At 38.3% G+C, this 17,356-nt stretch overlaps 1 protein-coding gene across 5 annotated transcripts; it reads right to left on the bottom strand.

Moving 5' to 3' along the window:
* Window positions 1-4: 4 nt before the first annotated feature.
* Window positions 5-16,105, bottom strand: LOC117410509 (uncharacterized protein C1orf100-like). Of its 5 annotated transcripts, none has more exons than XM_034017105.3 (5): window positions 15,399-16,105; window positions 10,455-10,543; window positions 4,489-4,566; window positions 2,118-2,308; window positions 5-1,764 (listed from the first exon to the last, which is right to left on the bottom strand). In XM_034017105.3, the coding sequence occupies exons 1-5, from the start codon at window positions 15,414-15,416 to the stop codon at window positions 1,706-1,708; spliced, it is 435 nt and encodes a 144-aa protein (XP_033872996.1). In that variant the 5' UTR covers window positions 15,417-16,105; the 3' UTR covers window positions 5-1,705. The 5 variants fall into 5 exon arrangements, with proteins under 5 accessions (XP_033872996.1, XP_058881395.1, XP_058881397.1 ...); XM_059025412.1 differs by lacking the exon at window positions 15,399-16,105 and adding an exon at window positions 15,209-15,275 and having other exon boundaries at window positions 6-1,764; XM_059025414.1 differs by lacking the exon at window positions 15,399-16,105 and adding an exon at window positions 14,071-14,254 and having other exon boundaries at window positions 6-1,764.
* Window positions 16,106-17,356: the final 1,251 nt, after the last annotated feature.

Below are 17,356 nucleotides of genomic sequence, written 5' to 3'. Positions count from 1 at the left end.
TGTAATGTTGTAATAGGAATAATGGTCCAGAGAAAAGATTGTTGATAACTTTTATTTAACATTATTTTTCTATGTTAACGACAACGTAGGTTACATGTTAATTTAAACATGTTTGCTTAATTTTAAGTGGAATTTTATTGAATCACATTTTCATATTGTACATCAACAGTGTCTTTGGGGTCAAAGCATGTTGCTTGCTGCATGTCAGTCATTAGGGGCAGAACTATTATCGACTAACCAGCTGCATCTCCTAATGAAGGTGGGAACAATCAAACAGAACTTTCTTAAAATACATGTTTACAATAAGAGGTGCTTCTTTCAAAACTGGACATGGGAGACCTACATAGCGCATGGATGTGCACGACAGGTAAGATTTATTAAGTTAGCTGAAACCCCTTCAAATAAGGTTAGTACCAAAACCTGTGTTAAACAAAAAATAGCAACTGGAAAAGTTTGTGTTTTGCTATAGAGAGCTATTGGAGCTTTAAGATGTCTCCTGCTGCACAGTGCCTGTTCTCTTCTGGAATTATAAAGAAGAGTGCCTGTTCTCTTCTAGAATTATAAAGAAGAGTGCCTGTTCTCTTCTAGAATTATAAAGTGGCAAGCAGCATTCCGAGATGGGAGGAAGTGTGCCCTGCTGTGTCCCTACAGTAAATGTAAAAAAACAACAACAAAAAAAAGATACAGGTAGTGAACAAAAAAATGGAAAAACCAATGTAAAGTCACTTAATAGGGCGTTGGGCCAGTATGGTATCCAGCTCTGTGGAGTTTTCGGCAGACCGTTTTTGATGAAACTGGCTGCTCGCGCCCCAGGTTGAAATTTGCAGTCAATTGATCTGCAGTTGCTCGCCTGTTCTGCCTTGCACTTCGAATTAATGCATGGATATCAAGATCCTGGAGTATGCGTTTCCGCCCACTGTTGCCCTTTGCTGATGATGTCTTTCCCTCGGAGTTCCATGCCAACATCACCTTAGACACCGTTGCTCATGAAACATCAGCAAGTTGAGCTGTTTTGGTCACTGAAGCTCCTGCCAAATGCTCCCCAACAATCACCCGTCTTTCAAAGTCACTGAGGTCTCCTCTTGCAGCCATGCTAGCCATAATTATAGGCAACCAGGCCTGTCCAGCATTTTTATACGTGACACTAAGCATGCTGGGATGTTATTTGCTTAATTAATGCATGAGCCACACCTGTGTGGAAGCCCTTGCTTTCAATATACTTGGTGTCCCTCATTTACTCAGGTGTTTCCATTTTTTTGTTCACTACCTGTATATCTATCAACAACGTGTTATTACTGATAAAGCATAATGCACACAAGGTTAAAGTATAAAGGAATGTAGTCAAACCACAGTAATGAATTATATTTCAGCACAGCTGAACCTGATAGCCAGACAGCTTTGGGGTGTGTGAATGTGAAGCTGATTTTAAACTCTCCTGATCTGAATGTGCTTTAAAGTATGAATCAGCATTACATTCTTTGTTTAAACTTATTACAACTAAAGATGACATTAAAAAAAAAAGGTTACAGAATCCATAAAATGTGAAAAAACTGATGATCCAGCCTTTAATTACATACCTGATGTGCATTGTTTTACCAGACAACATATTTGAAATTAATCAAACCCAATTGTGTTGATGACAAAGATGGTTATGTTTAGATGCAGTTAATTCTGTTTTGTATCAACACACAGGCTGAGATGTCTTCTAGAATTCTCTCAGTGGTCCACGATTTGTTGATGGCGTGTATTTTCTGAAATCATTGTCTGAAAAAAAAAAATGTAAATCCTTTATACTCAAAATAGAGTGTACAATTTCATTGTCAGTTTTCTAATGCTTCAGAATGATTGATTAAACCTATAGTGTTTTTTGTTTTTGTTTTACAATTGCTAAATATAGCAAAGCCTCGATGTTAAAGAATGTCATGTTGGGCCCTAGCAATCCTTTTGAACAAAGGGATATCTTTTGTCATGCATTTCATCAGATCTATTTCAATTGCTCAATAATTAGGTTCAAATGTCATTTGTCTTCGTTTTTGCAATTATTTGCAATTATTCTGAATGACTTGCAATTATACATAATGTTTTAATAACTACTGTGATTTGCAATAAAAACTTACAGTAGATCCTAGCTTCTAAAGCAAAATCCTCCTGGTGGGTCGTTTGTATTGGTTCCCCATTTAATGTCCTTTTAGTTTTTCCTTTAAGTTGAAGTTTCTGCAGAACCTGAAGGTCATACATATAGCTGGTCTGGAACGAACTGTCAGTCTGACGCTGGCTGGCCGAGGACAAGGAGGAACATTTCATACCACTAGTAAAATAAAAGCTTTTATTAGCATGAAATCTGACACTGTGGACCAAACAAGTGCTGAGTTTTGAAAAAAAATCACTGTTTTGTGTGCTGAGAGACAAGACCTGTGGACTATTTCAAAACTAATTCAGACTTTTGAGTTGGGTTTGTATTACATTATTTCAGACTGGGAAGTAGAGTTGTGGGTTAAAAGACGTAAGCTAATTTACTAAGTTATAGCTTCAGAATTAGTTGTACTGTTGCAATGTTGTTGTTAAACAGTGAGAAGCATTTTATTTCAATACAACTCAATGCTTTGCAGTATGGTGCAAAATTAATAACCCCCCAATTACAATGTTCAAAAGGATCCAGACTGATTTCCTTTAAATTATAGGGGCAAAGACAGGATTTGAAGCCAAAATGTGGGCAGGAAAAACAAATTCACGGCTATTGAAACATGTGAACTGCTTTTTTTTTGGTGATCACTACATTTTTCAGGTGTCTTTTCCCAATTTGAAAAGCCTTTCTTAGAAATGTTTCCACTGCACCTACTGCCACCAAGTACTGTATTGGCTGGTCGACAGTGATAGGCCTACTAGCATTAATTCCAACACAAGTATCGTTATTTAATTAGGTAGCTACATATAAACTGCTGTATTTTGAAACAATCATTCTACCACTTTGGGAGTATAACTTATGAGGGGTTATGGCAAGAGAATGTACAAAACACTTAATAAATGAAGCTCTAATAAAAATCATGCTTACAACGTGTCTCTATGGTTACACACACTGTTTTAGTGTTGTTAGAAAACTGATGCAGACCTATCCTACTACTACTGCCTTAAATTTATGTCAAGGTTCAACCATACGAATACAACATACTCACTGTTTTAATCAAATAGGGCTGCTTTGCTTTTGCAATATGGAAAGAGGCAGTTTTTTTGTGTATTAAAGAAAGCACAATCGAAATAGTTATGTTTAATATTTCTCTTTGTCTGGTTTGTTAATTTTTTTTTTCTATTTTCAGAACTATGTCTTGTTTCAAACATGTCCTGTTTATTTCTCAAATAATGATTTTACAAGAAACATTTGAGACATACCAGATTTCAAATCAGAAGAAAAGATTGTCAAGCATTTTTTTTTTTTTAATTACCATAGTAAATTTGTACAGTAATTTCTAACATTGCATAAGGAGGGCCTGTGATAATACTGTGATAATAGTGCACAGAGCTGCAGGCTTTTATGCAGGGTCTGTGATAATACATCGCTCCTTTAAGCCATAAGAATTACAAAGTCGGGTGTTGTAAAGAATAGGACAGCTTCATATAAGGACAGGTCACACAATCATCTCTCTGAACCCAAAACACAGCTTTTTTTTACCAGGCAGACAGAACAAGAGCATCAGCAGTTAAACAGTTCAGTATAGCTCAACAGTAAACGCAGATCAACTGTATGGAACAGATAAGAGCGTAAGATTCCCAGCAGAGAGAGACCCCCAGCTGGAAGTTCTTTATGCATCAGGAAGTGAAAAAAGCAGTCATGGTTGTTACAAAGCACAACCAGCCCCAGTGACAGAATCTCTTTTCTTTATTAAATACATTCAATGTTGTCGTCTCAATAAGTATATCTCCTGGCTACACTAAACATGTATCCTTAAATGTAATTAGATTTGTTTGCATGTATCATCAATGCAACTACATGTGGCTTTGAAAAGTGACTATAATTATATAGTCAGTAGGTTTTTGCTCCAATTTTGGACTTGTCAAATTGATTATGCCATACCTGTTTGACAAGTTTCACACTTCATTGTGCAACCAGTGGTTAAGCAACTGAGAAAATAATTTTCTTCTTAAAATGAAGTCTTTTAAAATGGCTTCTGGGATACACATGTTTTTTGTTCTGGATGTTCTTTTAATTTTAGCCCCATGGGAGTTACTAGAGATTATCCAATCTTTATAAACCCCTAGACAAGCCTCTCCTTCACCACCTCTGCATGGGAATTCCACCACCTTTGAAGGCTTGGCCGAGCCTCCACAAGGGCAGCTCTCAGTGTGACAGAGGTGGACCCCATCCAAACAAATAACAAATCACAAATAATAAAACCACTCAAGTGCAAGCCAATCTAACACTTAAAAGATGGCTCCTGTCCAGTGAATTCATGCTTGTGCAGGAATGATTTGCCAGGGTTCTAAAATCTTTACCTTTGTGTATGGTCAGAATGCACTCGTGCTATTTGGCCTGGATATATCCCCTCCACATCTCTGCCATGACGAAGGATGCTGAGGAGAGACACAGAATAAAAATACATTTTGTTTGCCTATGCTGCTGTTTTTTTCTTGGATACATACATCTAATAGGAGGCTTGTAACCAGATAAATCCCAGTTCTCTCACTGACTCATTGTGTGACCCTGAGCAAATCACTTAACCTCCATGTGCTCCGTCTTTCAGGTGAGACATTGTTGTAAGTGACTCTGCAGCTGATGCATAGTTCACACACCCTTGTCTCTGTAAGTCACCTTGGATAAAGGTGTCTGCTAAATAATAATATAATTAGGGAATTTACAATAAACAGTTGTAGAGCAAGGAGTGAAATAGTGTAGATGTTTGAATTATACCGTCGGCCCCTTATTCGCTCCCTACTCTTGCTGTTGTCATATCCAGGATCTGAAGGGATGTGCAAAGAGAAGCCCAGTGTTTACACCTTGGTCCAGGTGTCCTGCCGTGAAGAAGCCAAGAAGTCTCTTTCTTCCGATTTTAATAAAAACTTTGATGTCTCTGAACGGAATGTTAGCCTTTTGTCTTTGTTTTTAACTCCAGATGTGTTATCCTTGTTTTTTCATCACAAACTTAAGTGTAATCCATCATTTAGGTAAAGGGACTGGTAATTTATTGAATGATGGATATACAAAGCTACAGCATACAGATGGAAGGAAAATACAATGTGAAATAAAGCTTATTTTCTGAGTACTCTACCATGTAATACTTATGATACATGTTTCAATTCATTGGTTTAGGTTTAAAAAGGAATTTATTAAGCCACTTTCACACGCCAATGATAATTTTGACTGAAATACCTGGGGCAAATCCAGTGTTTTGGTCAGGGGTCTGGGGGCGGCCTAGGCCCCCATAAGCTCTGGGGTTGAATGTGCTCGCAGATTATTATTATTATTATTATTATTATTATTATTATTATTAATTTATTTCTTAGCAGACGCCCTTATCCAGGGCGACTTACAGTTGTAAACAAATACATTAAGAATCACAGTACATGTATTAATACAATTACAGTTACAGATGCATTCTGAGCCATTTTCGAGTACTATAAGAAACAAATTTGAACTTGACTTAGAAAAAGAAATTCAGAAATTATTTCACTTACAACTTGTCATTTTACCATATGGATCAGGGCAGCAGTGTGAAGTAGTGGTTAGGGCTCTGGACTCTTGACCGGAGGGTCGTGGGTTCAATCCCAGGTGTACCCTTGAGCAAGGTACTTTACCTAGATTGCTCCAGTAAAAACCCAACTGTATAAATGGGTAATTGTATGTAAAAATAATGTGATATCTTGTAACAATTGTAAGTTGCCCTGGATAAGGGTGTCTGCTAAGAAATAAATAATAATAATAAAAGCTGCAAAAACACTGAACTAACCATGTAACATGGTCCTGTACTAGTACAAATTAAAATGGCTAGAGGTTTAGACCAATAAAGATTGGCCACATTACATTTAATCAAACATCATGCTTTGTTTTCCAGTCAGATCATTGTCATTTGTAATCCATAGGAACACTGTGTCAATTTTATTAATTTTTTAAAAAGAGATGTCTAGCCATCATAATATACTACTCGGAAAAAAAACAGGAGATATTCAGCTAATATTGCAAAACCCAACAAACCACAAAAATCTATGTGAATGAAATCTATTCACCAAGTTAAAAGGACATTACAGGTAGCTATCTAATAATCAGTGCATGTTTATTTTCATCCCCAGTTCTATTCATGTCATGTGTCATTTTGAAATTCTGTTTTGAAATCAGATAGCCCCTACTTTGTGAACAGTATATTAATAATTCTTTTCATATTATGATTTTTGTTTATTTTATTTTTTTTATATCGATTCGCTGGCAGCCACTTTCTTTTCTTCTAACTGGCTCGAGATAGCATGACCAGTCTTCGGTGCTAAGCAACAGCAAGTTCAGGCTAGTCTTATGCAAGTCCTCAAGTGTTTGCTTTGTGCAACAGTCTCATAAGAAAGTTTACAAACAAGAGGAGGCCATTAGGCCCATCTTGGTTGTTAGTAGCTTATTGATCCCAGAATCTCATCAAGCAGCTTCTTGAAGGATCCCAGGGTGTCAACTTCAACAACATTACTGGGAAGTTGGTGCCAGACTCCCACAATTCTCTGCGTAAAAAACTGCCTCCTATTTTCTGTTCTGAATACCCCTTTATCTAATCTCCATTTGCGACCCCTGGTCCTTGTTTCTTTTTTCAGGTTGCAAGAAGTCCCTTGAGTCGAAGTTGTCAATACCTTTTAGAATTTTGAATGCTTGAATCAGATTGCCGCGTAGTCTTCTTTGTTGAAGACTGAATAGATTAAATTCTTTTAGCCTGTCTGCATATGACATGCCTTTTAAATCCGGAATAATTCTGGTTGCTCTTCTTTGCACTCTTCCTAGTGCAGCAATATCCTTTTTGTAGCGAGGTGACCAGAACTGAACATAAGGTCTCATCACAAGGTCTTACAGACACAATTTAACTGGAGTCTTTAACTGGATGCTCATGTGAAAGCTCGACTTGAGTAAGAGAACGCCAACACGGTGATATCTATGTAATTTGTCAACAGAACAGGATATTTAAAAAAAAAAAAAAATATATATATATATATATATATATATATATATATATATATATATATATATATATATATATGGATTTCCTGTTAGTACCCTGATCTGCATAAGGGGCGGAGCTAAATGTATAAAAGGGCTTGACCCAGCCATCTGTGTGTGTATGTATCCTGTGAGCTGTGGTCTCTCTGGGTCTCTGGGTCTCTGGGTCTCTGGGTCTCTGGGTAACAGGGCGAGGAGCCCTGTACATGTATTCTCCTCCCGTATCTCTACCTGTCTGTCTGCTATTTCCTCCTGGATGCACTCGCATCACCTCAAACTCAACCTCTCTAAATCTGACCTCCTTTTCTTTCCCTCCTCCTCCCCCTCCTCTGATCTCTCTATCTCTGTTCCTCTGGAATCTACCACACTCTCTCCCTCTTCCTCAGCTAAGAACCTTGGAGTCACCCTGGACCCCTGCCTCTCTTATTCCCAGCACATCTCCACTCTGGCACGCACTTGCCGATTCTTCCTGAGCAACATCCGAAGAATCCGACCCTTCCTCACCAACTATGCTACCCAGCTCCTGGTCCAGGCCCTGGTACTCTCCCGCCTAGACTACTGCAACTCCCTCCTGGCTGGCCTCCCTGCGTCCGCCACCCGTCCGCTCCAGCTCATCCAGAACTCTGCTGCCCGCCTGGTGTTCTCTCTGCCTCGCTTCGCCCATGCTACTCCACTACTCCGCTCGCTCCACTGGCTCCCGATCACCGCTCACATCCAGTTCAAGACTCTTGTACTAGCCTACAGATGCCTTGACCAGACTGCACCCAGCTACCTCCAGACCCTCATCTCTCCCTACACCCCCACTCGACCTCTCCGCTCCGCCTGCACTAGAAGACTAGCTCTACCTCCGCTACGCTCCCCTGCCTCCAGAGCCCGCTCCTTCTCCACCCTCGCTCCGCAGTGGTGGAATGACCTTCCTACAAATGTCAGGACTGCCCAGTCCCTGACCACATTCCGGCGCCTCCTCAAGACTCACCTCTTCAAAGAGCACCTGTAGAACTCCTCTGTTTGTATCCTGGGACACTATCACCCTTCATTTAAATTTGCTTTATTTTGCTCTTATCTGCCCCCTATTTTACTGCATTTAATCCGTACTTCAGAATACTGTAATCTGCCAAGTGTTTAACCTGTAGTATTTTGTATTTAATCATATCCTGATGTAACTATCACTATTTAATCATATCCTGATGTAACTATCACTATTATCTGCTGTATTATTGAATTTTGGTTTGTCACACTTGTACTTTGCTTGAACAAAAGTTATTGTATTTCTTGCTCTTATTGTATTACTTGTATTGTAACAATTGAAATGTATTTGCTTACGATTGTAAGTCGCCCTGGATAAGGGCGTCTACTAAGAAATAAATAATAATAATAATAATAATATTTGTTTATTTATTTTTAGAACGGGGTCTTCCCCTCCGCCCCTGTGCACTGTGTTATTTTGTATTTGTGTATTATGATTTATTTTGTGTATTTATGATAAATATGACGACGAGAGCTGTGTTGTTTTGTTATTGTTTTGACGGCGTAGCTGAATGTTTTGTATTGTTTAGTAGCGTGGATGGGAAGCCCCATCCACAGTAATTAAAAACCTTGTGCAGAAGGTGGCCATCTCCCGAATTAACTAAGTGATTCATTTGTTGGTAAATCGGGAGATGGTCACTTACATATAAACCTGCAGCTCTCTGCACTCGTGGTGGGTGTTCAAGAGGAGGAACGAGGGCGAGCAAGGAGCGAGAGACAAATTCAAAAATTAAACTAAAACCTATAGGTTCCATGAAGGCTGCTGCCCAGCTGGAACTCAGGGTTAAGTTTTTGTGTTTGTGATTTTGTTGTTGTTTAAATATTTATTTTTGCTCTGTGAGCAGTGTTTTGTTAAACCTTTTATTTTATTTTTGCATTATTTAAATAAACGGCGCGGAGCTGCAGTACTGCCACGGTCTGTTTCTTTCCTGCTTCTGGCCTGACGTCACCACTCGTCAATCCTGCCACAGTCTGGTAAAAAGCGTTCTAAATAAACAGCATTGAACTGAAGCACAACACGCTACAATACATACTTACACACACGAGGGTGGTTAGAAAAGTTCTGAGCCTAATACACCAGAGACCATCGCTGTTATGTCCATGTGGAGTATACTCAAACAGCCAAGTCACAATGTTCTAGATAACTTCCTTGTTGATGCTGTTACATTGTAAGCCTGTATTATTTTGTATCCCCTAAGAATTGAGGCAGTGAAGCTCTCAGAAGTATAAAATTCACACAATAACTTTGCTTTAACCCCAGAAACACATAAACATGCTTTGCATGAAGTTAAGATTATTAATTGTAAAAACACGTAGGGGATACATAATTGGATAACTGATGCTGCCTGTTTTATTTCGTATCCCCGAAGAATTGAGCCAGTGAAACTCTCAGAAGCATGAAATTCACAAAGTATTTTTGTTTTAACCCCATAAAACACATACACATGCTTTGAATGAAGTTAAGATTATTCATTGTAAAAACACATAGGGGATAAAGACTTGGATAACTGATGCTGCCTGTATTATTTCGTATCCCCTAAGAATTGAAGCAGCGAAGCTCTCAGAAGCATGAAATTCAAACACAGTACCTTTGTTTTAACTCCAGAAACACATAACATGCTTTGAATGAAGTTAAGATTATTCATTGTAAAAACACATAGGGGATAAAGAATAGGATAGCACATTCTAAACCTGTATTATTTCGTATCCCCTAAGAATTGAAGCAGTGAAGCTCTCAGAAGCATGACATTCACACAGTACCTTTGTTTTAATACACATGCAGCGTCGGGCCTCCTTACGCCCTTGGCCAGTCCGGTATTGCCCAATACCGCCCACCCTGTTGGGTCTTATTGCTCACATAAAATGGCTTGGATAAATTAAGCGGTAAGAATCCATGACTGTGCTGTAAGGATTGTCTTACTGCCTGGCTGTGACATCACAGACCAACTCACTTAACTGATCTATTAACACCACAACACCTTAATAATAATACATGTTTTTAATGACTGGTTGAAACAAAAAACTGTGCTGAGTGTTCAATTGAATAAAGTCCGAAGGCATTTGTATGCAACAGGTAGAAATGCTGAAGTTTCTAGGTATGATAGCTGGCATAAATCACTGTCTGAATACAATCTGCTTTGCATCATGCCTCACAATGTACCCAGGGTGTGCGGTAAGAATTGTCTTAATGCACACCCTGGAGTGGGATATTTCTTATGCATATTCCAATGGGCGGGATGTTATGTCTTACCTTGTGGAGCAATCTCTTGCACTATAAGGAGCACGGTCTTTAAATTCTTGTAATCTTATTGTAACTCCTGGTCCAGCCATCACGTAAACCTTAAAAAAAAGACAAAAATAAATACATCTATTACTTTGTGTATGATGTTTGCACATATGCCTACCTCTTGTGATATTTTGAAGAGTAAAATGCAGTTTTGAATCCTGATTTTCCAGTATTTAGAATTTCCATTATTATTTAGTATAAATTGTTACTGATTCACATTGCCTTGGTTTACTCAAGGTGTCTCTCTGTTGTATGTCTGCGTAGGGGTGTACCAATTATTCAGAACTTCTTCTTCTTCCCTGTGTGAAGTTCAATATATTCATGTTGGTTCCATGCTAACATTTGAAAACTTTTTCTTTCATGTTATGATTACAAAGCAATTGATTTCACAATATGAATGAATGAGCGCTTACCAGCAATGTCATGGTGCAGCACTCAAAAGGGACCCCTTCCTTTAACTTGTAACCTCTTATATGTTATGCTTTATTAATCAAATCACTACAGCATGAAAAACATGAATATATTGGACCTCATGCAGGACAGTAAAACATTATTTGAAGGCTATTTATCAAAAAAAAAATATATATATATATACTTTAGAATCAAGGCCACTTTTTTGCTCTTATTGACAGCAATGTAAAGTCAACTTCATTTAATACTAACGTCCCAAGAATATTGTGTGGTCCCAGGCATATCAAATGTATAAGAAATTCTCTCTCTCCTCTTATACATGTGACCCTTTGCACATTTAATTTAGAAAAAGACTGGACTGAAGAGGAAATACAAAACTATGAAAGGCTAGTAAAGTTCATCCAGGTAACTGCAGCAATTAGGCCCACCCCTTACAAAAGGTTCCCATAGTAAAAGCATAGCAAAAATGTAATAACGCATAGTGAAAGCATGGTAAAGTATAGGTAAACACTATAAAAAATTGCAAGGTACTGTAGTAAAACATATCAATAAACATTGCAAACCAGGGTCAACTATGGTATGCATAGTATGATCATGCAAAAATACAGTGGTAAACTAAGGTACCTGCACTCTATTTGGCTGCCACAATAAATACCCAATACTGCTGTTCTTCTTCTTCCCTGTGCTTCTCTCAGTCCCACTTAATGATCATGCAAAATTGTATCTGTTTTGAGCTTCATCCCCGTCTATGGAAAACTCTGCCCTGCTTGTACCTGGAGAACAATGACTCAGCAGCAGACCATCGTATTTGGTTACACTGAGTAGCAACGTGATATGCTTCAGCGGGACAAGAGCAACGCTTGCCCTTAACAGTCACATGGAGAAGAACTGTAGGTTCACAAAGCTTATTGTTCTCTTATCAAACAGTCTTTAGTAGCAATACAGTGGTACCATCAGCTACTAAGGGATACTAGTCACCCAAGGACTGCTCAATGATAAGATGAGTCATTGGTAGAATAGTACCTGTGACAGGAAAGCACTGTGGCCCAAGCTGTTACCGGCAGGAATTAGAGACTGCAGTCTGAAGTGCACATTTATTAAATACAAAACTAAGAAAAAGGCACAATGGCCAAAACAAAAGGTTAAACAAAACAAAACATGCAGTGCCTGTAGGCTGGGCCTTCACCTTCGCTCCAGACACGAAAACACAGTTCATAAACACAGGTCCAAACTCCCTCCACCAAACAAAAGATATGTGGCCACTCCCCAATTAGCATCAATTACCTAATTGGGGAATGGACACACCTGTGATTGCTGGCAGGGATAGATTTAACCTCTGCCACAGTACCACAGTGTTGACATTTTGTAGATGTTTTACTTTGAATCAATACGCACTTGTACTCATGCAGTACCATGTCACCTTATGTGTAACTGTTTTATCAGGAGCACTGTTCAATGGTAGTTCCAAATCTATTGAGGCATTCAGGTGTACAGTCAGCACCATGACATTTTTTGTCCTGTGGAAAACTGCAGAACCAATTTGTGGGAGGAAAATGAAGAAACAAATGTCCCACTGAGTTCTCCAATGGTTGTAATAATGTTTGGGGTACCACACTTTATCTTTATAACAGTTGCACTGTGTAAAAAATGCCCTGCTAAACTTCTCCTATATCAGTGTAATTCCTAACATCCCAACAAATAGACATGTAAAATGAGCCCTATGCAGCTAAACACTGAGGTACTGGACTCCAGTCTCGCACTACAGGACATGAATAAAAGCCAAATGGCTTGGTCAGTGTCCAGCTCATTATGTTCATTGTCTTTCCTCCAGATTTGCTGCTCTGTATCTTGTCTCTTCTGTGCTACAGGCCACAGCAGTGTAATTGCCCAGAGATCGAGGAGTCTGGGAAATGTGCAGTGACTCACACTCTTGAAGGTGAATTGGAGGAGGTTCAATTATGAGACAACTGTAACAGGAGCTAGAAAAGTAGAAGGACGACAGCACTGTAGGGCAACAATTAACAGTTACAGTAAACACTCAGTGCCTGGCGCCATAGGCGGTTTGACTTTTACATTCGGGGGGGAAAGGGGGCTGAATAGATAAGGACCTATCCTATCCTTCAACATTTTGGGGCTGTTCCTCTTATTGAATCATTTTTACCAATTGTCAATGTTACATAAGTTTACAACCCAGGCCTGGCGGCAGCATGAACACTGTGGAGGGGCATCCACTTTTTTAGGACGGGCTCATTTTGGAAAAACAAATCAATTAGCTTGTATTCGCTACTATTTTTAAATAGACATTTTTAAATTATTATTATTATTATTATTATTATTATTATTATTATTATTATTATTGTGCTTTGCTCTACTTTGATTTGATTAATGATTTCTCATAGATTTATTTGTTTTTATTTAAGCGATAGTGCCCGTAGATGATGGCTCTACGTGTGATAGTTGACCGTGACGGGAGTTATGCGTCCCGAGCCCAAGGCGAGGGCACTAATGAAAGTCAAGGTCAACTATCACATGGTAGAGCCATCATCGAGAGAGCACTATCTCTATTAGAAAATTATTTTACCATTGTTTTCTTAAAATAAAAAACACTCTAAAACCTAAATTTACCTTGAACTTGTATTGATTCGTTGGGTATCTTTCCGCCAAGTAAAGATGTTATTATTATTATTATTATTATTATTTTTTTGTTTTTGTTTTTGTTCTCAGAAAATAGTCCCGAACATTTTTTTTTAATAAAAAACAAGGATGACATACATATAAAGTGAAAAACTATTCATTTTTAATTAGTAAATCGATTTAAATGTTTTATTAACTTGTTAGGGTTTTAAACCCCTGTTTATAATCTGGACATTGCCTAAGAAATGAACGGAGCAATTACTGGACAGTCTGCCCCCTAAGGCCCGCCCTTAACGCCGGGCCTGCTACAACCTATGTGAAATCAAACACAGTTTACTTTTGCTGATTAATCACCTCGCAATTTTTTGTTAGCTGTTACTTAAGTCTTTGTCATGTTGAGCAGCTAACTAAGAATCAATAAGCATACAAAGAATAAATTCATGCATAGAGAGAGCAGACCAGTTTTATGTAACTGTATTAATCTCTCCCTGGTTTAGCAGCTACATTTACATTAACTTAATATAGAAATACTTACTTTAATGTCAATGCATTCTGATGCTGGAGGTGTTGTAACATTCTACCGTGGATCTGGTGCTGGCGGTTGTTTTAATTAGAAAATGTAGGCTAATAGTACAATAGTATAGCAGTGCAATTTTCTTAGCCGATTTAGAGCTTCTCAGGGTTGCCAACCTTGCAATTTAGTTTTTACTGACTTACAGTGGCAGTACTGTGTGGCAAAGCCAACATATTAATTGCAAACTTGGCAAGTGTAGGAAAACGTGGCTCCCCACTAGGGTAGACAAGAGTACAATTTTGTGCCACTATTCATCAGCCGCCAGATCCTGTCAGAGGTCCGCCATGTCAGTCACTTGGTACTACATAAATTCAATTTCTAAGCTATCCAGCATATTTCCAAGACAGTTGCGGCTGGTGGGCAAAAAAATAAATAAAAAATTGGGCAGCAGAAAAAAGGCAGAGCCCCCAGCAGCAGTATAATCAACACTTTTCATATTATTATTATTATTATTATTATTATTATTATTTATTTATTTATTTATTTATTTATTTATTTATTTATTTATTTATTTGGCAGACGCCTTTATCCAAGGTGACTTACAGGTGTTACAGGGCAGTACAGGGTTACAATGCAAGATGAATACTTACATACAGTGCAGTTTACAGTAAGTGCAAATAATAATACTAAAATACAATCTGAAATAGAATGCAACAAGTTAGGATTACAAGAAGTTATATCTACAATTACATATTAGTAGTGTACTAGTGCAAGGATAGTGCATCAACTGACGATCCAGTAACGTGGTGCTTAGGTCAGGCAAGTCCAGTGCATAGTAGGAGTGGTGGATCAAGAGATCTCCAAGTGCAGTCTAAGCACGTTTCACCCCAATTTGGCTGTTGAACGCATTTTCTCCACTAGCCAGCAGATAAAAGAAAACTGTAGCCCATCATAGTTAATATACTAAACTGTTACACACTGCCAGAGTAGATTTCAAGACCATATCACTAACATACTTGCATAAAATATTTTCTAAATTAAGGTAGGAGAAAGGCAGACAAAAAAATCAAGCACATCCTATCGACTTAATTTGCTAAACTTAAATAAATGACCAACAAAATAATGACATACCGTACAGGCGAAAAGTGAAAGAGTTTACCTGCGCTGGGGAAAATAAACAAATACTGCTGGGGAAGGGTTAAAATAATATAAATATGACTTTCAACAAATACTGAGAAAAAAAAAAAACAACAGCAAGAACAATATTTGTTCCTAGAGAAAGAAAGTTGTATCATAATTGTTCCTGTACAAGGTACATTGTTGCTATTTAAAAAAAATATATATATTACCTCGGGCCACCTCGCCATTAGGAACAGCTGACCGTTGTTTTCTGTGTCGTTGCTATGTAACCATTTTGACAGTTTTCAAAACAAGCCATCTTTCAGCAGCAAAAAAAAAGTTTTAAAATCTCACTTCTATCTACGTTATAGCTTGGTTAAGCATTCTCTGTGAGTATTTAATTAACATAAACCTTTTACTCATGCTAGGTGATGTTGTTATTTATATAGTTATGTTATTATTTTGTGTTAGTCGGGCGACGTAAATAAGCGCCATCGGAAGGCTTGTATGCTTAACGTTAGCTAATGTTACGTTCATGCCAGCTAACTAGCGGGCTCATTTGTTCTCAGTCATGTAGTTAGTTTTCTACCGCTGTTAAATTATTAGCTTATGTCAAATCGCGTTTATGTAACGCAATTCTGTGTAACGTTAAGTTAGATAGGTTAACGCAGCCTCTTTTATATACCACCAGGTCCATCTATCTAGCTATGTGCGCGTTATGTTAACGTTACTTATCCACACGACGTTCATTTGTATCTATGCTAGCTTCAGTGTAGAAATGTATGTATGTTAGTCTAGCAGGTGTCTGTTATTTAACTTTCTTATTTGTGTATGCTTCTCTGTTGTAGTTCCTCACCCACCTTTGTTATTGCCACACGGCAAATAAATGTGCTAAAACCCAAAAACGTCTTGTGTGGTAAAGGAGGAGGAGGGAGTTTAGCTGCCTGTCAACCTTGAGCAAGGACGACGCTCACGGGGTGACAACACAATAATGTAAAACTTTTAAAATATATCTCACTTTACTGATGCTAATGGTGTGCAATGGCATACAGGCACGCAGTGTCTTCTGGGAATAGTAGTTTATCTTGTACAAGATGTTCCTTGTTTTTGGTTTTTATCTTTAAAAAAAAATCCAGATTTTTTTTTGTTTGTTTTTTTTTTTTTTTTTTTTACATCTATTAAAATAGGCATGTATGATGAGCAGAATCTGTGCAAGTCGAAGCCACGTTTTCCCAAGTTAGCTGGTACTTTGCGAACGTTTGGGCAATCGCTGTGCTGACGGAAATAGTATCTACAGAAGGTATGAACATGACATCAGCACCAAATAAGCCAGGTTTATTCGCCTTGAAATCATAAAAAGAAAAGAAAATTGACAGAACGATAGGTTGCGGATACAACCCCGGTTCCCTGAAAGAGAAAATAGGCTTCCGGAGCGACCTTGCGGCTTGATGGTTATTTTCTCTTTCACTGTGTATTGCAGAGAGGTATGTATTGGTGAATTCATGCGACAGTAGCCTATACTGTCTGTCCATCAGCTAAAACACTGCCTAACGCCGACAATTTTAATCGTAAATATATGACAGAAAATGGTGATGCTTTAGTTGGTAAACTTATATGGAATGCGCATTGATGGAAATGTCCAGTGTGATTTTTGACACGTCTCCCGATGGCTTGCACCATCCAGTTCCCTTTCAAGTCAAAAATAACCATCAAGTATGGGATATTGCCGTCAGGCAGTAGGGATTGGCTGAGCTTTATGTCAAAGCTGCCGATAGGCCTCTGCGCGAGCTGCCACATAAGCCCGCCCCACTGGGAGCTTACTATACGCAGTGCCAGAGACTCTCTTCCTCTTTTGTCTTCAGCATTGGTAGCGGTAGGTAATAGAGCTGGTAACTGATTGTACTCATTAAGCTTAGGCTTGAGAAGCTGGTTATTGACCCTTCTCTGAGTTTATTTCAGTTATACTCTTCGGAGTGATTATTATTTTGTTATTAAGGATTATATATATTTCCTTCACGCTTTGCTTTGGCATCACGTTTGTCTCATGGTCTCCGTCTTTCCTGTGTTAATAATTATTTTATAATTATTAATGTTGTGTTTTGGGTTTTTTTGTAAATAAAATTGTATATATTGTGTATATATTTTGTGAAGGACGCGCGTTGCGTTGGCCTTGGCCGCGCGCGTATCT

The sequence above is a fragment of the Acipenser ruthenus genome, chromosome 6 (assembly GCF_902713425.1).
Source record: "Acipenser ruthenus chromosome 6, fAciRut3.2 maternal haplotype, whole genome shotgun sequence".
NCBI lineage: Eukaryota > Metazoa > Chordata > Actinopteri > Acipenseriformes > Acipenseridae > Acipenser > Acipenser ruthenus.
This window is presented reverse-complemented; position numbering and strand designations above follow the sequence as displayed.

Bases quoted from the DNA above. Each gene is read 5' to 3' on its own strand.
- LOC117410509 (XM_034017105.3), bottom strand. The intron at 4,567-10,454 runs GTAAGACATAAC...GTCTCTCCTCAG, and splicing joins GCAAGAGATTGCTCCACAAG to CATCCTTCGTCATGGCAGAG. The intron at 1,765-2,117 runs GTAAGTTTTTAT...TTTTTTTTTCAG, and splicing joins TTTAGAAGCTAGGATCTACT to ACAATGATTTCAGAAAATAC.